At 42.9% G+C, this 25,113-nt stretch overlaps 1 protein-coding gene across 1 annotated transcript in view; it reads right to left on the bottom strand.

The window, feature by feature from the left end:
- The window catches only part of OXR1 (oxidation resistance 1), a 472,825-nt gene that overhangs the window by 68,235 nt on the left and 379,477 nt on the right, over positions 1 to 25,113 (bottom strand). The window contains 3 exon segments of the mRNA XM_039522142.1: positions 5,969 to 6,191; positions 6,193 to 6,763; positions 13,882 to 14,066. Coding sequence (XP_039378076.1) covers positions 5,969 to 6,191; positions 6,193 to 6,763; positions 13,882 to 14,066 — 979 coding nt within the window.

Here is a 25,113-nt window from a genome sequence, read left to right as displayed (position 1 = left end):
CTCTGATTGGCTATTTCCACAAGACCTCTCTAGGCAGGCCTGGAAGACCAACCTTTGCTGCTCCTTCCTGGGTGGGGTGTAGTAGGACTGGGGGTGGCCTCCATCAAGGGGGTTACGAAGGGCCAGGTACACCCGTGTCATGCATCAAAGAGACATTTTACCTGTAGTCTGAGATTGGAATTCTCTCCCCTTCACCTCACTCCCTTTTTAAAAAAAAATCCATTTTCCCAATTTACAAAATGTGACCAGATAGCAATAAAGTGACATAGAATATATAGTGGAAAAACATATTCACAAGAGAAAAGATTAATGTATATATTTAGACCTATGTCAGACTTATGTACTGAATGTAAGTGTATTAGTTACTTTTCGTTTCAAGAAACCAATTTTTGCATTCATCAATGCAGAATTAAGACTTATTTACATTTCTAAAATTAGCTTTGTGTTTATCAACTATTTTAGAGTTATAAAACATACAGGATGAAGTAGCTCTATATTTTGCTGTAGTATTTCTAATGAACTAATGGAACTGTTAGGTTCCTAAACACTGGATAAGTGATTAGGTATAAATTGCCAAGTTTAGCTAAAGGGACAGTGAACAAACCAAAATAAACAGCCTCTGAGACAGACCAAATCCCACAACACTTAAAGTTGATTCAGAAGGAAGCTTTTAAAAAGCAAAAAGAACAGTCAAGTTAGGAAAACAAAACAAAAAAAACAAGAATGAAAAACGCTAGGGTCCTGATCCTAAGCTGTGGACAATAACTCAGGAGGTGCAGGTGTGTGCAGAGGGTGGCAAGCCATTCCAGCTCTAACCTGTATCTCTCAAAACTGGGTGACTGGGCAACAAAATAGCAGATGAAATTTAATGATGATAAACGCAAAGTACACCACTACCACAATATAACGCGGTTGTGGGGAGCCAAAAAGCCCTACCGCGTTATAAGTGAAACGCTGTTAAATCGGGGTAGTGGTGGCAGGGCTACAGTGGTGATTTAAAGAGCCCAGGGCTACCGCTGCAGGGAATGAAGACTGAATTGCCATGGAATGGAGGGAGGAAAGCCGAAATAGTGGCCAGGTGGACCCTGATTGATGACAGGGACAAACCCTGGAGTTTGAGGTGCAGATGATAATCCAAGATCTCCTGCAGAGGCCTGCTCAGCCCGGATACACCATTCCGAGCCCCAGTACGAGAACCTTTCCCATTTGGCCAGATAAGCTGCTCTGATGGAGGGTTTCCTGCTACCCAACAAGACCTGAACCCAGGCCAAGCATTCCCATTTGTCCGTATTTAGCCATGCTGTCAAGTGCAATGCCACCAGGCTCGGGAGTAGAAGGCTGCCGTGGTTCTGGGACAGCAGATCTGACCAAAGGGTGGCTGCAGCAAGGTGGCTACCGAAAGGTCCAGCAGCGTGCCGAACCAGTGCTGGTGAGGCCACATGAGGGTTATTAGGTACAGTGTTTCTCAAATGTGGCCATCAGGGCCTTTTTCTGTGGCCACAGCCTCCTGGGCTGTGATGGGGGTGGGAGGGCGCAAAGAACTGGCCCCTCTCAAACAGCTGTCAGCAGTGGTTGGGCCCTGCCCCCCTCCGGAAACACAAACGCAGGAGGAGCAGGCAGCTGGTGAATTCTCCACTTTCCCCGGGGGTAGGGGAGGCAGGCTTTAGCCATGGGGCTTCTGGCTCTGGCCACGCTGTGGCAGGCTCTGGCTCCAGGCTCACCACGCCCCGCATTGTCCCTGGGCCCCACTGCTTCCCTGCCCACCTCCTCATCCAGGGCTTAATTTGTCCCAGGGCGTTCCAGAACTGAGTAAGTCTGCTGTGAAAAGTGATATTAAAGATACAAATATCACTTCCCAGCAGAAGACTTACCAGCTAGCAAGTCTTAGGGGGAAAAAAAGCACAACCTAAAAAGAAAAACAAAAGAGCAAGAACATGCAAAGCACCTTATTTGTGTTTCTATTCTATTCATGTCCAGTAAATAGAGACACCAATTTTTATTACTGAGTCTGAAAAAACCCTACATAAATAAATTACAATGATTTGGACATGTATATGTGCATATTTGTTTGTTTTTCCTAAAGTTAAATATTTTAGGTAAAATTGTCAGCATGGCCACCAGCCAGAGTTAGTGGCCACACTCTGAGGGCACCAAAAAATTTGTTGTGAGAACTCCTGTTCCCTGTCCTGTTTTATCTTCATGAGGCCCCTGTGAATCAACGGCACTGGCAGGAAGGCATATATCAGAGTCCCTGGGATGAGAAATGTGTCCAACAGGGAGGCCAAGTCCATCCCCAGGATTGAACAGAACATGTGGCACTTCCTGTTCTGCCCGGACACAAAAAGGTCGACCTGGGGAATCCCCTCCTTCTGGAAGATTATACTGACCACCTCCTCGTGGCGAGACGAGAAGGTCCTGCTGAAGTGATCTGCTAATACACTCTTGGTCCTGGGCAAGTGCGTAGCTACCAGATGAACAACATGCCACACACAAAAGTCCTAAAGGCGGAGAACTTCTGGGCAAAGGACTGACAACCTGGCTCCGCCCTGCCTGTTAATGTAATAAATTGCAGCGGTATTGTCCATCAGGACCTGCACCACCTTGCACTTCTGGGCTCCCTGATGTTGATATGGAGGGCTAGGATCGTCCCGAAACCAGCGGCCCTGCGTGCAGAGCTTGCCCAGGTGGGCTCTCCAGCTCACGTCCAAAGCATAAGAGACCAGGGTCAGCAACAAGGAAGGAGCTGCAAAAGGAACTTCCGCCAGCACCGACCCGGGGTCCAATCACCAATCCAGGTACAACCGGATGTGATCTGGCACCCTGACTACCTGGTCTAGGTCGTGCCTGTTGGGGATGTAGACTGACGCCAGCCATGCTCGCAGAGACTGGAGATGGAGCCAGGCATGACTGACCACGTATGTACATGCAGCCATGTGGCCCAACAACTGCAGGCAGATGTGAGCCGTGATGAGCGGGTGGTTTTTCACATAGGAGATCAGGTCAGACACGGCAGAGAATTGCAAGGAATAGCCTCGAGATACTATCTCCAACACCCAGTGGCCCAAGGTGACCCGCGACCAGGCCGAACGGTAGGGACGAAGACGGTCAAGGAAAGAACAAGGTGGATCCAGGGAGTTGACTGCGTCATCGCTCTGGAGAGTGCCATCAAAATGAGTGCTTCTGGCCCCCAGGATGCTTTGCCGAGCCAGGCTGCGCAGGTGATCAGGAGGAGAAGGGGCAGCAACGACTAAAGCTTGTCTCTCTATCCTTTCTCCTTGCTGACTCCTGTCTAGGTAGCCAAGACCTTGGTGGCGAGGGCGGCTGGAACTGCTTCCTCGCAGACTGCGGCATATGCAGACCGAGCGAGCAAAGAGTGACAAGTATTCTTCAACCCATGCAGCCTCGCATTTGTCTGCTCTGCAAAAAGAGTCCATTCCCCTCAAATGGGAGGTCCTGGATTGACGTCTGCATTTCTTGGGACAGGTCAGCAGTCTGAAGTCAGGAGCTGCGCCTCATGATCACCACCGATGTGACCACCCTAGCCGCCACGTCAGCCCCAACCTACGCCATTTGAAGAGAGCACCTCACTGCTGCGGTACCCTCCTCCACCAGGGTGCCAAATTCCTGGGCCAAATCTTGGGGGAGGGACTCCTTGAATGTACAGAGGGAGTCCCACAAGTTAAAATTGTACCTGCCCAAGAGAGCCTGGTGGTTCACCACCCAGAATTGCAGGGTGGCTGTCAAATTTTCCTCCTGAAAAGGTTCAGTTTTCTGCCCTCTTCATTTTGGGGGACTGAACTAGTGTGCCCCTACTTGTCGTTCTCACTGGCCGCAGAGATGACCAGTGAGTCTGGAGGTGGGTGGGAATGTAGGTACTTGAACCCTTTGGAGATCTGTGGCACCGAGTTGGAGAGTGCTGCCTCGGCTCAGGAGCTCAGCGGCGCTTAACTGCCCGTGGAGGGTCTTGGCAGCTGGCTTGCCTTTGTAGGAAGCCTTTGCTGCTTCCTGCGGCACACGCGGTGCTGGCAGTGCTAGTAGAGGCCTCTGCTCTCTAGGCGCTGGGAGAGCCTAGGAAGTCGTCGATCCCACCACAAGTCTGGGCCCCTACCGCTCCCATGAGTCAGCGGTGGATCCTTTGGGGAAGGGGCGGGGGGGCCTAAGAGCCCCGACTGGGGAGGCACATCCATGTGGCTCCAGTGTGGGCGGGGCAGCTCAAACTGGGTCCTTTGCCTGGTACCCCATGGCCTGACTTGCCTGGTGCCAGGGAGCTGTGCTTCTTGGTCTACTAGGGGTAGAGTCTGGCTGGGATGGCTCAGAAGCCAGAGAGCAGGCTCCATGAGGAGAGCCCGCAAACAAGTATCACGCTATTTCTGGGTCCTGAGTTGAAAGTTTTTACAGATAAGACACTTGTCCTTCACATGTGATTCCTCCAAGCACCTGAGACAACTGCTGTGAGGGTCACTAAGAGGCATAGGCCTCTTGTAATCCGAGCAGGGCTTAAACCCCAGAGACTGGGGTATGCCCCACCTAGGGTGAAGTTCCCAATGGGACTCTAACTTCTAACTACCCTTCACAACTATTTAACACTAACTACTATAAACAAACTATTTACAAGACCCTAAGGCTAGAAGTCAGAAGAGATGAAACCACTAACCCTCGCTATACAACGAAAGGTGCTCTGACTAACTACCATGGGCAGTAAGAAGGAACGGAAGGCATAGGGTTGGTGGTACCCGATATACCAACACATGAGTGTGGCACTCAAGGAGGCGCCACAGCTGACCCTATGGATAAGGCAAAAATCTCCAACGACTGCACACATGGGGACATGGACACCTAGAATGGAATCAACATGAGCAAGCACTTGAAGAAGAACTGACCTTTTACAGGAATGAAGATGTGCAGAAAACTAAAAATTCATTTTCCACATTTGAGAATTAATTCTTTATTTGGCTCCTGTGCTGGGAAAGGCTTTTGTATGTTTAACCTTATTCTATTTCAGCATCAAGCATAAAGCAATGATAAAATATGAGTAAGGCCATGTCCACATTAGAGACCTTACAGAGGCAACAGCTGTACCAATGCAGCTGCACCGCTGTAAGATCTCTCGTGTAGTCACTCTATGCTGACGCGAGAGAGCTCTCCCATCAACATATTAAAACACCCCTAACAAGCAGCAGTAGCTATCTTGGCAGGAGAGGCTCTTCCGCCAACACAGTGCTGTGCACACTACCACTTATGCTGGCAAAACTTATGTTGTTCAGGGATGTGCTTTCTCACACCTCGAGCAACATTCATTGTGCCAGCATAAGTGGCAGTGTACACATGGCCTAAGTGAAATGCAGAAAAATATATGCTGATGTAATGTTAAGATAGAGATTCAAGTCACCAAAAGGTTATGAAATTCAGAAAGGTAGAGTTCTCATTTAACTCAGCCATATTGCATATGTTCAGTACCAACGGTGAAATTCATCCAACCATAAAGAGCCTTCCTGGGACCACAATTTAATCACTTAACCAACATACCAAGGATCACAATTTGTTTTGGGTTCTACATTGATCCATCAGCCACAGTCCTCATGATATCAGCTGATTTGATTCTTCCTCAAGTTTAAACACAACTGTAAAGTCAAGCTCTGAGACAGTGACTGGAAGAATGCAAATCCGTCTCCCATTCCCTCTATGCAATTCCTCCAATAGTAACCCTTCTCCTTGGTAAAGGGTCCACAAAATTGGCTCCTAAGTACTATGAATTATATTCTGTCATCAAGCCAGGGAGAAATTTCAGTATGCACATACAGGCAGATGAAGTTTTCCTAAGAATAATCTACAATAGTTAGTAAACGCATTGAAAGTTTAGTACTTTTAAAAGAAGAAGCTTTTTTGTTGTGGTGATGGGGTGATAGGATGGTTGAAAAAAACCTGCATGTTTATTTTATTCTGTAACCTTAGACCTTGACTCACTTACCTTCAACTTGTCCATCTGCTGCAATCTCCATTTTTTGCTTAATTTCTTTTTGTGAATCTTGCTGCATGTTTTCTCTTTGCTGCTTGGTTTGTTGCATAGTGTGAATCTTCCAGAGTTCACGAAGCTCTTCAACGTCTATGTCTGAATCTCGAGTTAATTCTTTCACTAGTTTTCCCTTGGTTGCGGTCTCTCTTTTTTGAGAGTCTTTGATGTCTTCACAAAGTAGACATTCCTCCTTTATCACACCCGCTCTTGTGTGTTTTCTCTAGTGTGGAATCCTGATCTGGGACTATGTCTACATTTGTGCCACATTCTTTACTGGGTTGCATATCTTGCAAAGATTGTTGAAGGGCATCTGTAACTTTTTCCCCCACAGTGTCCTCTCCCTCCTGTACTGCCATTTCAACAGTTTCTGAACCCATAATATGGGTTACAAACCCACTGTCATTTACAGGCAGGTCAACACTGGATTTTAAGTCCTTGGGAACGTCAGTTGAGTCTGAAATTATTGTTAAACATTCTGCGCTAGTTTGATTTATCGTTTGGACAGATTCTGATGAGGCACCAGAAGATTTGTCTTGTTGAAGCTCATCTGAAGAAACAAGTTCCTCACATATTGGAGAGAGTTCCGATTCTGTGAACACATCCTCCGAAAGAGACTCCTCTGTGCTCCGAGGGGCAGTGCTGGCACTGTCATTCCCTGTATCCCGAACCCTTGAATCCATTTCATCTGTATTGCTTCTTGTAATTTTCTTGAAATGGCAGAGGTCTCTTACAGATAATGGTTCTACATCTCTGTTAAGCAAAGGAGAGTCCAAGTTATCACCACAAAGTGCCTTTTATTGAACTTTTTTCCCTAAAAGAAATTAGAGATATTAATGCTGAAAAGGATCTTTGGAAGCTCATTTAGTCAGTCTTTTTGACAGATTCTAAGCCTGTTTGCAATTATTGTAAAGGTCACTTAAAATAAATTGTATTTGAATATTTTGTAATGCCAGGTCTACAACAGAATCTTGGGGAGGAAGAGGTGCGGGGGGGTGGGGTGGGGGAGGGGGAACACATATACCAGCAAAGGCTCTAGTATAGACAGTTATACTGACATAATGTACTTTTGTCACTCAAGGAATAGTACACTAGTAGGATTTGCTAGTATAGCCGATTTAGATCTGGCCCACAGATTCATAGACTTAAGGTCAGAAGGGACCATTATGATCATCTAGTTTGACCTCCTGCACAATGTAGGCCACAGAATCTCACCCACCCACTCCTGTAACAAACCCCTAACCTATGTCTGAATTACTGAAGTCCTCAATTCGTGGTTTAAAGACCTCAAGGTGCAGAGAATCTTCTAGCAAGTGACCTGTGCCCCATGCTGCAGAGGAAAGCGAAAAACCTCCAGGGCCTCTGCCAATCTGCCCTGGAGGAAAATTCCTTCCTGACCCCAAATATGGCGATCAGTTAAACCCTGAGCATGTGGGCAAGACTCACCAGCCAGACACCCAGGAAAGAATTCTCTGTAGTAACTCAGATCCCCACCCCTTCTAACATCCCATCACAGGCCATTGGACATATTTACCTGCTAATAATCAAAGATCAATTAATTGCCAAAATTAGGCTATCCTATCATACCATCCCCTTTATAAACTTATCAAGCTTAGTCTTGAAGCCAGATACGTCTTTTGCCCCCACCACTCCCCTTGGAAGGCTGTTCCAGAACTTCACTCTTTTAATGGTTAGAAACCTTCGTCTAATTTCAAGTCTAAACATCCTAGTGTCCAGTTTACATCCATTTGTTCTTGTGTCCACATTGTTACTAATCTTAAATAATTCCTCTCCCTCCCTAATATTAATCCCTCTGATATATTTATAAAGAGCAATCATACCTCCCCTCAGCCTTCTTTGGTTAGGCTAAACAAGCCGAGTTCTTTCAGTAAGTATAAAGCTGACCTCTTATTCACTGGATAAGACACCAACACTATGTATTACCAACCTGAAGGTAGAGGTTTCAGAATAAACTAGCACAAGTGATGCTAGGATATGGAGTACTGGGAGAAGATAGGGACAATAAGTATATATTGTATTTACTTGTATTTTTTTCAGTCAGAAGTAAACAAAACAAAGTTCTACAAAGTGCCTTCTAGGAAGTCTGTGCTTTAAGTTCCCATCCTCTGGGGAAAGAAGCAAAAAACCCACCTTCCATTTGAAAGACATCTTCAGTACATTTTATCCCACAATACATATATCTAATGAATTAAATTCCCAGTAAAATTAAGATTTCATTACCAGTGCATGTAACCTCCTCTTTAAGTATATATTGTGTAATTGCTAAGATAGTAGGTTGAAATTAAGTTTCAGCCTGCATTTCAGACTAAGGCCTCGTCTATTCTACCAGGGTAAGTCGACCGAAGTCACGCTATTCCAGCTACGTGAATAATGGCATCATGTCCCTGAGGGAGGGCAGGGGAGAAGAAGCAGAGGGCTCCGTCCATGTGTTGCCCTGGCTTCCAGGCACCGCCCCACCGCAGCTCCCATTGGCTGGGAACAGGGAATCGCAGCCAATGGGAGTTTCAGGGGAGGTACCTGGAGGCGCAGCAAGCAGCGTGCTGGGGCTGCAAGGACATGGTTCCAGATACTTCCTGGAGTGGAGCAGAGCAGAGCAGGGCCAGGGACAGCAGCCTGCCCTGGCCTCGGTGTGCGCCGCTGCCACCCAGGAGCCCTCCTGCACCCCATCCCCCAACTCCCTGCCCTGAGCCCCTGCCTGCACCTCAACCCCTGCCCTGAGCCCCCTGCTGCACCCCACATCCCTCCTGCACCCCAACTCCCTGCCCTGAGCCCTCTGCTGCACCCCACACCCCAACTCCCTTCCCTGAGCCCCCTGCCTGCACCCCAACCCCTGCTGCACCTCAACTCCCTGCCCTGAGCCCCTGCCACACCCCTCATGTGCCCTCTGGGGGCAGGGAGGGGGCAGAGTTGGGATGAGGACTTCAGGGAAGGGGTTGGAATGGGGGCAGGGAAGGGGTGGGAAGACGCAGGGCCCCATGGAAGGGGTGGACTGGGGGCAGGGCCGGGGGCAGTGAGTGGGAGGGTGTCAGTGATGCAGCCCTCGGGCCAATGAACTAGCCCTCATGTGGCCCTCGTGGTCATTTGAGTTTGAGACCCCTGTGCTAAATCAACCCCCACTGCATCAATCGCAGCAGCATCAATCCCTGGTAAGTGTAGATACGGCCTTAGAATGCTTAGGTAGTAAGCTATGAATTAAAGTGTGTTTGGATGGTAATGTCCGAAACTGACAATTTCCTCAATTTTTTAGTGACTGCACTGTTAGGAAATGCATTTGAGCAATCTTAATGCTCAGTCACCAAAATGTGTATGGAATACAAATATTGCTAAATATATTCCTTGCAACTGTCAGCATATATCTGATCTTAACTAAATCAAAAGATACCACAAGCCTAAACACACTGACAAGCGCTCTTTAGCTTTTGTGAATTTTAATCTCCTTACAAAAAAGAAAGTTAGTGTAAGGTCTCAGATTTTTATTGTTGAAGCTTACAAAATTGAATGAGTTTTTGAAATGAGGAGAGGGAAAGCAATTCTTCAAATAGATAATCAGGAAAGAATCTGCAGAAGCAGAAATAATTAGAAATGGAAAAGCCAATCAGAAGCTATATTTAACCAAATTAAAGTTTGCTAATCTAATTTAGCTACTGCTACCACAGCTCCAGATTAAGATTTTTTAAATTTGAGTCTCATGCTGCTGCAACTTTACAAACATGACTTTTTCAGGAGCTATAGCATAGTAGCGTTTGGATTGCCATTACAGTAATGGAACTGCCAGAGGTTTGGGTTCTATTTAGATGTTTACAACTAAGACAGCAACCTGACACATAAGGGATTTACAGAAGGCAGGTGTGAATTTTTACATATTCTTTTTTAATTCCACAATTTGCAAGGTGACAAAGAATATACACTATAGAACATGAAAAGTGTTCTCTCTCCAGCAGTTGTGGATCTGAATGTAAATGCCTCTGAAGTCATCTTATTTTGTAAATGTGTAAATTCTGAGCTCAGTCATTAGGAAAAACTAATGTAATAGTCAAAGAAAAAAAAATCAGCTTTCCAGCTGCAGTATTTACATTTGGGAACCAGTAACAAAAGAATTGAGATTCCACAGCCAATATCTGATAAATCTTCTCAAGCCTACATAGACATTTCTTTTAAGGTACTTGTGCTACGTGTAAATATGTACATCATTATTATACTGGCCTAATGAACATACTGGGAATATGTCCTATTAGTCTTAGTGGGAGTTCTGTTAGCCCACAGTGCTATTCAATGACACTGCATTCAGGTTAAATGGCTAGTAAACTTAATAGGATTCCTCCAATTTCTTAAAATGACTGGATCATCCCTCAGTTCTTTATGCCTTTCTGAGCTTCAGCTGTCTGATTCAGGGACTGCCTCCAGTTGTAAATACACCTCTGCCCCGCTACAAAGCTGTCCTTGGCAGCCAAAAAATCTTACCGCATTATAGGTGAAACTGTGTTAGATTGAACTTGCTTTGACCCACTGGAGTGCGCAGCCCTGCCCCCCTGGAGTACTGCTTTACCGCATTATATCCAAACCCGTGTTATATTGGGTGGCGTTATATCGAGGTAGCTGTGTACATCTAAAACACCGGGCACACCCATAGTACCACATATGCTATAAACAAACAAGTTTAAATTTTGAAATGTTGTAAAAACATGAGGCTGAAGAAACACTATTATGACTTAGGTGTCAAGCCCAGGAAGAAAAATGAAGTGCAACTCTGAATAATATGAAATAAAAGTCATTTCAGAGAAACCTGGAAGATGGCAATGCTTTGGAAAACTCAGCAAAGTACAAAGATTCACATGTAGTCAGAAATGATTTTGGGCAGCAAACAAAGCACCATTGAGATGATAGTCCCCATCTAACTCGGCTCTGAAGAGACCAGACTGAAATACAGCATTCAGTTCTCAGCAATTTATTACTAGGCACTGAACCTCTCACCTATTTATCAAAGAAAAAAAATGATTGAGGGGCTAGAAATATTAACTCACTAGGAAAAAATAAGAGTTAAATACATATAGCTTTCTCTAACTAGGGGTGGGATATGGAAACAGTAGTACAAATAAACACTAAGAAGGGAAAGAAAATTTAATGATATAAGGGGCTCTGAACTAGGAGTAATAGGATGAAACTGAAGCCAGACTTTCCTAAATATCAGGCAGGACTTCTCAACAAAGATCTACTGGGAGATTTCACAACTCTCCCTTCCTCCGCCCCATTACGGAGCAAAGTTAAATTTACTATATAGAGACTGATAATTTTCATGAGATATTTTGGGTCATTTTTACAGCTTCTTTATACCACCTCTATGTCATTACAAGCCCTATAATTCAGTTTGTCCAGAGGACACTGTTTCTGGATGGCTTCCAAAGTCTTTTAGAGCCACAGAGAATGCAGTAGAGCTAGACAAGTCCATCTCAACATACCAGCAACAGTGTAGCCTGAGTGTCCCTATTTTAGCATGCTGCAGAACGTCTACTTGGGCAAAATTCTAAGGGTATTTCCTGGGTTCTGGAAACCCATTACCGAACTTGCAGAGCAAAGAGGGAGCATCTGGTGGTGCAGGTGGAGAATAAAGGAAACTGAACTGCAAATTTCATTGTCAGTACTTATACCGCTCCCCTTCTGCCCAACATCCAAGTAGAGCTGGTTGGGAATGTTTTGGCAAATTATTTTCCAGTCAAAAAACACTGATTCGTTGAAACCAAGACTGTTCACTGGTATGGCATGACTTCCATGAATTTCTTCACTTGAAACATTTAAAAAAACAAAACAAAAAAAAAAACACACCACCTGAAATTGAAGAGGCCCATAATTCTAGTTTCTTGGTATGAAGCTACTTTGTTTCTAAATTTAAAACTATTAGAGGGGGAAAAAATTAAATTAAATCGGTCAAAATTGAAATATAGTATGTTTTAAGTGACCCAAACTGAATTTTCTGACTTGTTCAATTTGTGAAAATTTTCAAGATTTCAACTTTTCACCCCAATAAAGGGGCAGTAATTTTTTTTAAAATCCCAAATATTTTTCCAGGACAGGAAAACCATTTCCTGCCCAGCTCTACTCACAAACATTAATGAATTTTGAGTATGTTAGCACTCAAAGACTGAAACATTCAAACTCAAGTGCCTAAAGTTAGGCCTCCATATCTGTATGTACACACCTGATTTTTAGTAGGTACTTATTTTGACACCATAAAGATGAAAGCAAGTTGCCTAGTTTTACAATATCCAGTTTTGAAATTTTTGTCTTACATTTTTGACAGCTAAGTTGCAGACTTCCTGCACAAACCCTGATTTACTCTAACAGAGTGAGCCACAAATTCTAAACCCCTATTTTCATTCCTTTGGTTTACAGAACTTGTGACAGAGAAACCAAAGTCTACAGCTCAGATTTCTCAAGATCTTTGCCATGTTGTTTTGCAGCAGATTTTTAAAGACGTGGATTTCAAAGTTAATATGCCTTGGAACACACACCCGCACACACATAAGTTACACTGACCTAGGTGCCTGTATGGACAGCGCTATGTCGGCAGGAGAGCTTCTTCCCCACAAAACAGCTACAGCCAGTTGCAGGGGCTGGAGTAATTAAGTCAATAGGAGAGCTCTCCCGCCAGCTTAGAGCATCTGCACTAGCACTGCTACAGCGGCGCAGCTGTAAGCTCCGTAGTGTAGTCATAGCCAAAGTCTAACTTCATTTTTCTCTCTGAAAAATCTATGTTGTTTGAAAAAAATATATTTGAACAGATGTTACAGATGGCATTTTGATCCACATCATCTGGTTATCTTCCTCTGGCATTTATCAAAGACACGGTATTGCTTTACCTTTGACTTACCACACAAGAATTTATGTTAATTTTTTTACTAAGACACTTTTGAAAGAGTTACACATAGGAAGTAAACAGCCCAAAAAGATATCCTGTAAAGTGTTTGTGCCCTTTTGTTTTATGATTTCTAAGAGTAGCCTGATTCTTTAAAAAGTTCTCCTTGTTTTAATGGTAAGATAATCAGGTCTCATTTATTCTGTTTTTGATCAAAATATGGACAAGTGGAGAACTAGCAGGATAACACCAAGTGACTAAAATAAACCCCAAGAAATTGAGAGGAAGGAATTTCGAGACAGACTATTTAAAGCTTTATAAACAAAAACTAAAAAGCCCCACACTTATTACATAATGAACATATGGGAAAAAGGCTCTTTGCTTAAGCTTCAGACTCCTTTTATACATCAACTGACATTAGGATAAGAAAGATCCTGCTCCATTTTTCCAGTGCTCCAGCACTTATATGGATAATGAATCCTTTATTTTGCTGTTCACTGTATTCCTGTTACTATTAAAAAAAAAAAAACCAAAAAAACCCCACCACACTCAGGCCTGTTTATACTTTATACAAAAAAAAGCACATTGTCTTATTTGGAAGTCAAGCATGAAGCATATAACTAAGATTTCTATCTAAAATTTCTCAAGGATTTGGGGCTATTACAAAACTATTGTGTTTTGCAGTGGTCACCATCAAACAGTTAGTTTGTTAACAGTTAGAATAGGAAAGCAATTATAAGTATGGGGCAAAAATATAGTAACTATTGCCAAATGCTTTCTAAATAGTTGATGATGCCCAGGAGATGAAGATAAAATTAATTTGATGTTCGTAGAACATATAATAAACCAAGAAAATGAAAATAATAAAGCAGTTTTCCAGGTCTCTCCAAGTTAAACTTGGATATTCTCAAAAAAAAGTTTACTCCGTTTTACTATATAGTTACTAATGCAGAGGCTATACAACTTTTTGCCAGGTTTTACAAATACTAGTCTATCTTACATGGGTAATGAATCCTTTATTTTGCTGTCCACAATTTCTTTATACAGAGCAGCTGACATCACTTCTTCCATTGGACACATGATGCCATACTCTTCGCAGCCGTTCTCTTGGACCATAGGATCAGATTTATGTGGATCAAACATTATATTATTTGGCGTCACTAGCAGCACACCATTGACCGCACCCTAAAATGAGAGGGGGAAAAAACATGATAAAGGTTTCCTTCAAGTTTTAGTTTATCCTTAGTTCTTTAACTAAAGAAAACTACTTTGAAACACCTTTCCTATGAGAATAGCATCTTTTCTGGGGTTTGTCCATACTAAAGTAAACTTTGCTAGCCAATGATAATGCCACAAAACCTTCTTGTGCTCTGCAACCAAACAAACTAGTCCCTATAGTTTGAGATAATACCTTCTTTCTTCAAGTAGATCTGAACCAATGCTGCCCACTTTTCAGGAAGAAAAATCTCAACTCTTCCCTACTTGACGGCCCTACACATTAATTGAGCTGTTGAGTGTTCAAGAATTCCAGAAAGCATGCTGAGCAAAGCCCCGGCAACGAGGAGATGTTCGTCTACAGATGGTGACCATAAGTTTCTTCTGAAGCTTACTCAGATCCTTAAGAGTCATTGTTTCAAAGGTTTGCTGCTTGACCCTTCTCAGAGTTACCTCTGAACTGGACAAGCCAGAGAAAGCATATTATGCTAGCCATTTGCCTCTGCTTCCCCTCATACTAAGTGGCAGAAGTATGGGTACACCTCTACCCCGATATAAAGCAGTCCTTGGGAGCCAAAAAAAAAAAAAATCTTACCATGTTATAACGAACTTGCTTTAATCCGCCAGAGTGCGCAGTTCCGCGCCACTCCCCCCCCAGAGTGCTGCTTTACCGCGTTATAGCCGAATACGTGTTATATCGGGTCACGTTATATTGGGGTAGAGGTGTACCTCTACACTGCAAGAGACGACCTGCAGCAGTGCGTATTAGAGTGTGTAGATGTTTGGGCTCGGTCCTGGTCTCTGAGACCTGGCAAGGGGGGGATTTTGCCCCATAGCAAGAGCCCAAGTCATAGTTCATCTTTTGCAGTGTTGACATACTCTTTATGTCTCGCATAAACTTCTCTGCTTGACCTAATCCATTGACCCATCAATCAGGTAATTACAAAGAGATCATTCATGTAATAAATACTTTAAGTTGTATTTTGTAAAAAGATACGTTACTTTTAATAATGTAAAAGTTAATACTACAAAATAAAGCTCACTTAAAATGTGACACTAAATATCCCTTTTGTTCAATGCATGCAAGAGATAATTAAGATAGCTTTTTAATTCTTAGAAATCAATAGAAACAGACACCTAAGAGTAATGGTTGTCACTAATGCATCAGATTACATTAGATATTTTAGATATTCTGGTGTATTTGTTTTGAAATCACAAATTCACACAGAGCCTCAAACCTCCACCACAAAATTCAGCCACTTCCTAGGTGAGATACTGAAACTGCTTAATAAACTAAACCTCTTTTCTGAAAGTTTCTAACAAAACTAAGATTACTATAACAAAAATTAGAAAATATTTTTCAATTTTGCTTTGCGTATTTCCTGACACTTTATGTATTGCTAAATTTCACTATTTCTCCTCCAGCCATTCATCATCTTCTGCCCATCTGTATGGCTTTTCCACCAACCCACACAACAGGGAAAAAATACACACATTTTAAAAATAGGAAACTGAGTTATTAATAACATTGGTAGGGAAAACTGAAGAGATGGCGTGGTACCTTTAAAAATACTTCTATTTTTTTTAAAATGATTAGACTTCAATTTGACAATGTTTTATTAATTAATAGTTCACAGGTACACTACATACTCAGGGATTTAACACCTTTGATGATAAAGTGGAGCATTTAGATGGGCAAAAGTGGCATTCTGAAGTGAAAATTTGCCCCATTTACGAGACCACTCCCCCTGCCACTTCCCCCCTCCCAACTACAGGTTCTGTAAACTCATCCTATAATACAAAGAGTAGTGTTCTTTCAGATTCTTGCATAATCAACAAAAAGACTGTGCAACTGCAATTTTAATAACAATTCCACTGATGTGAGACAGAAGAGACTTTACTTAGCACCACAAGGCACCCAGAGTTGTGGGAGAATAAAGGCTTTTCTGCTAGTAAAGTAAGGCAATAGAACCAAGAATGCACAGAGACCAAGTCTGTTGAATAAAAGTGATGGCATATTTTAAACACTCACTTCTTTTCAACATGGAAGTACATTAATCACTACCAATGGTTAAGTCTTTTCTGAAAGGAAGCACCTCTAGCAGTTCAGCATCCTACAATTTACACAAAGGATATTGCTGCAGCCTAATCCTAAGGATTTTTAATGTACTTATTTTTAAATGTGGCCAGAGCCCAGAGCAGAGAAGGCAAAGATCTCAGTGCCTGGGTACCAGGAACCAGAAGCCAAACTCTGGATTCAGAAAGAAGGCCAACACAGTATTATGAGGTTCTAAGTAGTAACCACAGTTAAACATTCAGATCAGGTCTAGACCATTCCGTAGTCTGTCTCTAAAACAGAAAATCCTGCAATTACTTGGATGGCAGCTAAAAACATACCTAGGATTTTTATACTGCTTACATTGCTGTAGTACTTAAGTGTATGTACAGCAGTCACACAATTCTTCTGCCAAAGTTTACCATCACGGAAGTAAAAAAAGGAAAGTCCTCACTGGAATGGAACATCAGAATATTCAGAGGGGCAACAGTTCTTAAAAACAATCTCAAAATATGCAACAACTTTTAAAATATTATTCTTAAAATCCTGGCCTTAAGGAGAGTAGAGACTTAACTAGATATGGTTACTCATTGCTTGGGACTAACTTTGCAGCCCAGTCAACACTGAACAGAAAATTACTTAAAAAATTAAGCTGGCAAAGATACAGAAGTGAGTGAAGATTTAAAAGAAAAAGGTAACCCAAAATTCAAGCCCAGCAAGTCTACTTTATGGCTTTCAGCATAATCCAAGCTCTCCATCAGCCATGCTTCATTTCATCACCTTCAGGACAATCAACACTGTGAACAGTGAGGCAACATAGCCTCATGAGCAAAAGGGTTTTGGGCAAACAATGCCAAACCCTTAAAAAAAAAAATCTGATTTGTTTACTATAGCCTGCACTGGGTCATTCACATTTCCAGGATTGGATCTTTATCTCTACTTGGGCTGTTTACTATGTAGCTCTTCCTTACTGGATCAAGGACACAGTGTTGAAGGACCCAAAATGCCCGCACTAAAAGTAAAGCATTTTTCATTAGTGAACAGTTGTCATCTTGACTGTTATTGCCTACACTGACAAACTGCTTAGCTTTATTTAAAGTGGAGAGACATATACATGCTCTCAGTTATGGATTTGCAGACACTTCAAGATAGTCGCAGCAAAGAGTCCTGTGGCACCTTATAGACTTACAGACGTATTGGAGCATGAGCTTTCATGGGTGAATACCCACTTCATCGGATGTATGACTTTCAAGATAGTCATGAAAGTTTACCAGGCCAGGTAGAACCCTCTCCACCCTACATGTGCTACTTTTTAACATGATGGTGAAAAACAAAAATACACGTGCTATTTCACTCACCAATATGAAAAACAGATTTCAGTCACCAAGAAATAATTTTGCAAGCCATTTTTATGTTGGTTAAGGGAATCCTAGAGACTAAAACAGTATCCAAAAGGGTACATGTGAAGAATCAGCTGTATGTTTACCTCTGCTATAGTTCACCTTGCCACATACTGACAGACATGTTTTTCACATTTACAAAGTATTACCACAATAGCTAAAACAGTTTGTCTCCATTTACTCCAAAGAGAAGTATGAAGGAATAAATTTATTTCAAGGATAAACCCTAACAGTTTTGACGAACTTGGATAGGACTTTGCTTTTATAAGCTAATCACTGAGGATTATAAATGCACTCTTTCTGCTTGTGGGCCTACAGCCAAAATGAAAATCTGTTAATAGCCTTGGGGAAGGACAAACTCAAAGACAGGGTGTTTTATTGTACTTGGAGGTTTCCCAGAACAAATCAAAAAGATAAGTTTGGTGATTAAAGGCAACCTGTATCTTTACGTAGCTGTCCTTGAAGTGGCTGGAAGACAAGTTTCCAGTCCTACAGCTGCAATACAGAAAGCTTGTGAGCATTTAGTTTGGGAAAAAAATGTTCCTGCTCCTTCCCTAAACGCCAATAGTATAAGTCAGTCATTTAAGTTCTAACTCCAGCCAAATACCCCATATTACAGGGCCTGGGGAGACAGTACAAGGGAATAAAAAAATCCCTGAAAATCCTTAGATGTGCATTATAAACTTCCATAGTGTTCTTAGGCTCATGTTTAAGCACAATATGAACAGCTGAAAACCTGTCCAGACTCCTTGGAAAAAACAGGCTTACGGTATGATTTCATAATTCTTGACCAAGAGCTGGTCTAGCTTTTTTGTTTTATTTTAAACTAACAAGTCTTGCTGGCAAGTTGTTTGCTGTGATTCAGCTATGGACCTGTAATGATTTCAGGGTTTATTTCTTTCTCTCATTGAAGAAAAACTAACTTGTGGCAGCCTCCTTATCTCTACGACAGAGAGCTTCAGTAGTTGAAAAGGAACACGGAGATCCAATACATCACTAACACTTCCATCGGACTTTCCCATTTGTAATGTTACTGGGATCACGACAAGCATTCTGTGCTGTGAAAGAAAATGCACAACCACTCCTCCTCAGGATGCTACTTTTGTCACAAAACCTTTACAGCTCTTCTGTATACAAACTAGGAGAGCTCACTCATTCCCATTAAATTCCTTTTCATACAGACTAAACACAAGTTAAATAAAGAAGCCTGTGTAATCATGGATTTCTTAATAGCTGATGGGTCCTGATTTGACAGTCTCTTCATTCAGATTTCTAACCTATACTAAGTTTGCTTTATTATATACACATTTGATTCACATTATGGCAGTCAATTAATCCCATTTTAACTCGCCCAATTAACTAAAAAAAATTAATTGCGATAAAAAAATTAATCACAGTTTTAATCACACTGTTAAACAATAGAATACCAATTGAAATTTATTATAAATATTTTTGGTTTTTTTTCTACATTTTTGAATATACTGATTTCAAGTACAACAATACAAAGTTTACAGTGCTCACATTTTTAATTAAAATATGTGTACTGTAAAAGAGATAAGAAATTATCTTCTGTAAATATAAACAAATTTATTTGTGTTAGTGATTGGCTGAACAAGAAATAGGACTGAGTGGACTTGTAGGCTCTAAAGTTTTACATTGTTTTGTTTCTGAGTGCAGTTATGTAACAAAAAAAAATCTACATATGTAAGTTGCATTTCCACAATAAACAGATTGTACTACAGCACTTGTATGAGGTGAATTGAAAAATTTTATTTCTTTTGTTTATCCTTTTACAGTGCAAATATTTGTAGTAAAAAATGTGAGCACTGTATGCTTTGTATTCTCTGTTGTAATTAAAAAATCAATATATTTGAAAATATGTAGAAAAATATCCAAAAATATTGAAAATAAATGTCAATTGGTATTCTATTATTGTTTAACAGTGCGATTAAAACTGATTAATCGGGATTAATTTTTGTAATAGTTTGACGGCCCTAATTCATATACATTACACACAATAAAGTATAAATAGTTAATATAAACATACTATGAATGTAATATTCATTGACTGTGCCAAACTGATGGAACTTGAGACCATAGGTACGTACAGACTACCAACAGTGGTCAGGAAGCGCATGGAAACTTTTTTTTACTGCTGCTGTTAGTGTTCCTACCAATGAATGAAGACATTGCTGAGAACATAGTCTCAAGAGAAGTTAAGGCTTGAAAAGGCATAAAACTGAACTATGAAATAGTGTGCTGCCAGCTGTGCTGGTGGTTTTGCAATCACAACTCCCCCCCCCCCCATCTCCTTTCATATCTTATCACCATTTTCCAGTCAATTAGTTATCTGAGATAAAGTTTGACAAGTGACAGAAAAGGAAGTTTTCTAACACATTAGCAGCTCTTGGTCCCAGTTTGTAAAAATCCTATCCTATCACAGTTTTGTCTAAGGGTGACAGGGTTGATGGTAGGAACAAAAAAATTCTGAGATGCAAATGTGACAAAAAGTTAACATAACCTGGTTGGATTTCTGAACTGCAAAGCATGCAGGTCTTTGTTCCTCCTTTCAGCAACAGGATATCATGCCTGGTGCGGAAAGCAAAATTCAGAGTAGGGCACTTGTGAAATTCTAAGGGTCTATAGTACCAGGCCAGAAAGATGTGGGAGCATTCAGAGGATCTAGCCAGTTGGTAGTATGAGAATTTCTAATTCTAGATTGGCTAGTTCTCCATGAATGATGGGAGCTCTCTCTCAAATAATGGCTTGGACTGTTCTAGCTCCTAATTAACTTGATTGATAAAATGTGTGTGAGAGTGAAAGTGAGATACCCAATTTACTACTCCTGAGGGAATTCTGCACCAAACAATAATAAAAAAATTTCTGTGCACAATATTTTAAAATTCTGCATATTTTATTTGTCAATAAATAAATGTGGAAGCTCCAGCATGGCAGTGGGGAGCACAGGCCACTGGTTGCATAGAGGTGCAAAATGACCCTGCAGTGCTCCCCTTTCTTCCCCCAACACAGACTCGGCAGTGGGGCTGCACCTGACCCGGACACAATGCAAGGGTCAGGCCTGCCGCAGAAACACCCCAGGGCCCTACGCCTTCACGCCAGGTGCACCAAGATAGTAAGCGAGAGGGACAGTCTCACACCCACCCACCCAGCTCTGGTTTCCGATCCAGGTGTGGGGCAAGCAGACTCAGCTCAGCAAGATCCAAGTAGGGAGGGGCTTAGTGGGGCATGGGGGAGGGAAACCAGGTGTGGTGTGAGAGGGTTCCGTGTGGGGCAATCTGGGTACGGGGGGTTTGGGTGCAGGGGCGATGGGACTCTGCAGGGGGGTACAGGTGAAGGTAGTTGGGGCTCAGCGGAGGGATTGGGGCTTGGTGGGGTGGAGGTCTGGGTGAAGCTGGTTGTGGCTCAGTGGGGTGGGGATCCAGGTGCAGGGGACAAGTCAGGGGTCTCATCGGGGTGGAGGTTTGAGTGCAGGGGCCGTCTGGGTGCAGGGGTGGGGATCCAGACGTGGGGAGGGGCTTGGCAGTGGTACAGGTGCAGTGGGCGTTCTGGGTGCAGAGGTCTTGGCAGGGGGAGAGAGGGTCAGGTGGACAGGGGAGCAGCTCCCTGTACAGGGATCCCTCCCCCCACATAGGAGAGAAGTGATGGGGGCAGGAAGTGGGGAGGTGGAGGGGTGTGGAGCTTCCTGCAGTCGAGGAGATTTCTGGGGCTGGGGTTGCATCTTACCTTGCCCTGGCTGCTCCATGCAGGGGAAGAATAAGTCCTGTCCTCCCCAACCTGTACTAGCAGCTGAGCCTGGTGCAAGGTAGGAGCCACCGGTTGGGGGTGTCCCCAGTCCCATCCTGTGCCTCCGCAGTGATTTACCTCTCCATCGGCTGCTCCAGGTGCCTGAAATGACTGCTGGGGAGGGTTGTGTGACCACTCGTACAGCTTCCCTTTGCTTCTCTTTTTCTGCAGGGAAGCAAAGAAATCTGCGGGGACATGAATTCTGCGCGCACACACAGAGGTGCAGGTTTCCTCCAGGAGCAGTTTACAAATAAAAATTATCCATGAAAGCATATTCCTTACAGATAATTACTTCCATGTGAGAAACGTGGAATCACCAGACTGGATCAGACCAAAGATCTATCTAGTCCAGTATCCTGTATGACCCAGTGGTCAGCACCAAACGCTCGAGAACAAGGTGTAAGAATGAGACAAAAATGCAGGTGTGGAGTGGTGACACTCCCATATTATGTCTCATCCTGATTTCTAGTAATTGAAGATTGGCTTAAGCACTGAAGCATGAGGTTTAATATTCCTTCCACTAAATTTCTAAGCATTGACACTCTAATATTCTGGATGTGAATATAAGAGTGTCTAATCCCCTTTTGAATCTTCACTTCTTAAGATCAACTTCCTATGGCAGAATTAAACTTTTGTGCTCTCTATGTTGTGTGAAAAAGCATTTCCTTTTATTGGTTTTGAATTTGTAACCTTCCGATTTCATTAAATGTCACCTTGTTCTTGTGTAATGAGACAAGAAGTGCCTGAAGCTCTCTATCTATGTTCATTATTTTAAATTCTTTTATCATGTCCCCTCTTATTCACCTCCTTTTTAAGATACACTCCTAATTTTTTCAATTTCTCTTCATGGGAGTTTTTCCTGTGCTCTCTCAATAATTCCCATTCTCCTTTTCTGAACCTTCTTGAATACAGCAGTAACCTTTTGAGACCTGGGCGCCCATTACTATATATAGCATTCTATATGGGATCGTACCCCAGATTTATATAAATGCTCTATAGTATTCTCCATATTATTCACCATCTCATTCCTTACGCATCCCACCATATTGTTTACTATTTGACTATCTCCTCATTGAGCAGAAGTTTTCATTGACACTCAAGTCCCTTACCTGTGGAAGTACAGTTAATTTAGAATCCTAAAAAGTGTAAGCAGTTAAATATTTTCCCTCCAAAGTGCATTACTTTGCATTATCAGTACTGAATTTCATTTGTCACACCTCCTCCTTTCTTCCCCATGCTCTCCTGCACTACCCTGGCCTCCCGCTTCCCCCTAGAAACAGCAGGAGCAGGAGAGAAAGGTGGATCCCATTCCCCACTACTGGAAGCAGCATGGAGAAATGAGTATTTCCTGTTTCCTCCCCCCGGGGGCGGGGGAGGGGAGGAACAGTAAAGGAAAAAGGAGCCCTAGAGCCTCCTCCCTTGGACTGGTGGAGAAGCCGTGGGGAGAAATCAGGCAGGAGAGGGGAAAGGCAAAAAATGAATCCACTTCCCTTCCCCCTCAAATATGTCACTGGAGGGGAAGGTGCCCAGCTTTCCTCTTTATGACTCTGTTCTGCAAGTGTTTCAGTGTTCCCAGACAGCAAAGGTCTCTGAGGACAATATTTGTTGACGTATCACAGAAAAGCTATTTTTTTTGGACACCCAGTTCCTTTGTCAAAGATCTAGCCATTAAACTGGATTTTCAAAAAATTAGCATTTGAACTAATCAGGGTAGTTATCGAGGCGTGTGCTGGCTCTACAGCAGCTGGGTCAGAGCACAAACCTTAGGTGCAAGAGCTGGAAAAGGAGACAAGCCCCAAACCCTGGATGCTCCCAACCACCACGCTATCTGCAATGCTCCAAACCCTTCTCTCCATCTGCTCCCTGCCCACCTACCTGCCAACTGGTCTGACCATCATATTCTTAAAACTTTTGGTACAGAGCTAGGGAATGTGGAAATGCTAGTAGCAGATCATGTTAGACACACTGTTTACTAGGAATCCCTTGATCAAGTGACCCCAATGACTTGCTTCTGTTTGATCAACCTGATTCCCATCGTTAGGGTAAATGTAATTTTCCTGAACTGCTTCTGACCAAGTATTTTATCTTCTCGAATTAATTAATGCCTTGAAAAAACTTCAAAAATAAAATTAGAATCTGCATGTGGATTTTAGAGCACTTTAATGTATCATTCTTAAACCAGAAATTTTGGTCTTGGGGCAAAGCTTCCAAAGAGGCCCTTGATGAACACAAGCAGAGAGCAAGGAACATGAACACACACATTCTCTGAAAACTACCAAGGGAAGGTTTCTCAAATGCGGCCACCATTGCCACATGTGGCCACCAGGGCCTTTTCGTGTGGCCACAGCCTCCTATGTAGTGACTGGTGTGTGTGTAGGGGGAGGGGCAGCAGAGGTTGGCCCCTACCCCAGGTTTGGCCCTACCCCCCTGTGGAACCACAAACGCCAGAGAAGTAGGCAGCTGCTCTGAGTTCCCCACCTTCCTGGAGGCGGTGGGGCTTGGGATTCAGGCTTCAGCTCTGGAGTGGCGGGCGGTGAGCTCCATTCCTTCGCCACAGGGTTTCAGGTTCCAGCTGCAGGACCCCAGTTCCCAGCTGTGCAGCAGCAGGTGCTGACCCCACAGTCGCCATTCCACACACACACACCCCAAATTGCTCCTGGTCCCTGTTATGTCCTCTGTGGCACCAGGCTTCGGTCATGCGAGTGCAGAGCTGTGGTCTGTGAATGCAGGGCTCACTACCACGCCACTGCCCCTGATCCCTCATGCATCCATTCCATTGCATCTGCTGCCTCTTGACCTCCCCATCCATCCCCTGACACCCGCAGCCTCGCTTGACCTCCTCCCCGCAATCACTCCCAGCCCCAGCTGCCTCCCTGCCCACCTTCTCATCCAGAGCTTAATTTGTCCCCCAGCTTGCCAGGGCTGAGTAAGTCTGTTTTGAAAAGTGATATTTGCTAATATCACTTTTCTCTGCCTCCCATCTAGTTAGCTAGCTAATTAGCAAGTCTGCTGTTATAAAAAGTGGTATTAACATACAAATATCAATTTTCACAAAAGCAGACTTACTAACTGGCAAGTCTTAAAAAAATCTCAAAAGAAAAGAGAACAAAAACAAGAACACACAAAGCACCTTATTTGTTTCTAATTCTGTTTAGGTCCAATAAAGAATAGAGACAACAGTATGTTATTTTTATTATTGAGTCTGTAAAAAACTCCACATAAATAAATTACAATATTTGGACACGTAAATGTGCATATTTATTTGTTTTTCCTAAAGTTAATTAGGAATTTTAGAAAAAATTGTCAGAGCGGCCACCAGCAAGAGTCGGTGGCCATACTCTGAGGCCACCAAAAATTTTGTTGAGAGAACCCTTGTAACAGTTCAGGTTCAATGGGCACAACATATCTCCTTCCACCAAGTTATTGTGACAGACTGCCTGGAAGCACTTTAACAGAGCTCTAGTTTTACTGCACGTGCAACATTTGACTTTCTGGCTTCAGTTACTGACATGCTAATCTTGAATTCCAAGCTTAATCCTGAGTAACTTCTTCAATACTTCCCTGCAAAGGGGGTGCCATGCTATGCATCAGGTGAGAAATACAGAGCACCCCAGCTGCACACACAAACATTAGAACCACCAGGTGATTTTGTAAAATGCTGGGGAGTTTTATTTAAGGGGGTTTTATCTTAGGAACTGCTGCTCAAAATAACCCCACATTTGTACCACTAACCCCAACCCTTGCCTGAGTCAGCATT

The sequence above is a fragment of the Mauremys reevesii genome, linkage group 2, assembly GCF_016161935.1.
Source record: "Mauremys reevesii isolate NIE-2019 linkage group 2, ASM1616193v1, whole genome shotgun sequence".
Classification (NCBI taxonomy): domain Eukaryota; kingdom Metazoa; phylum Chordata; order Testudines; family Geoemydidae; genus Mauremys; species Mauremys reevesii.
This window is presented reverse-complemented; position numbering and strand designations above follow the sequence as displayed.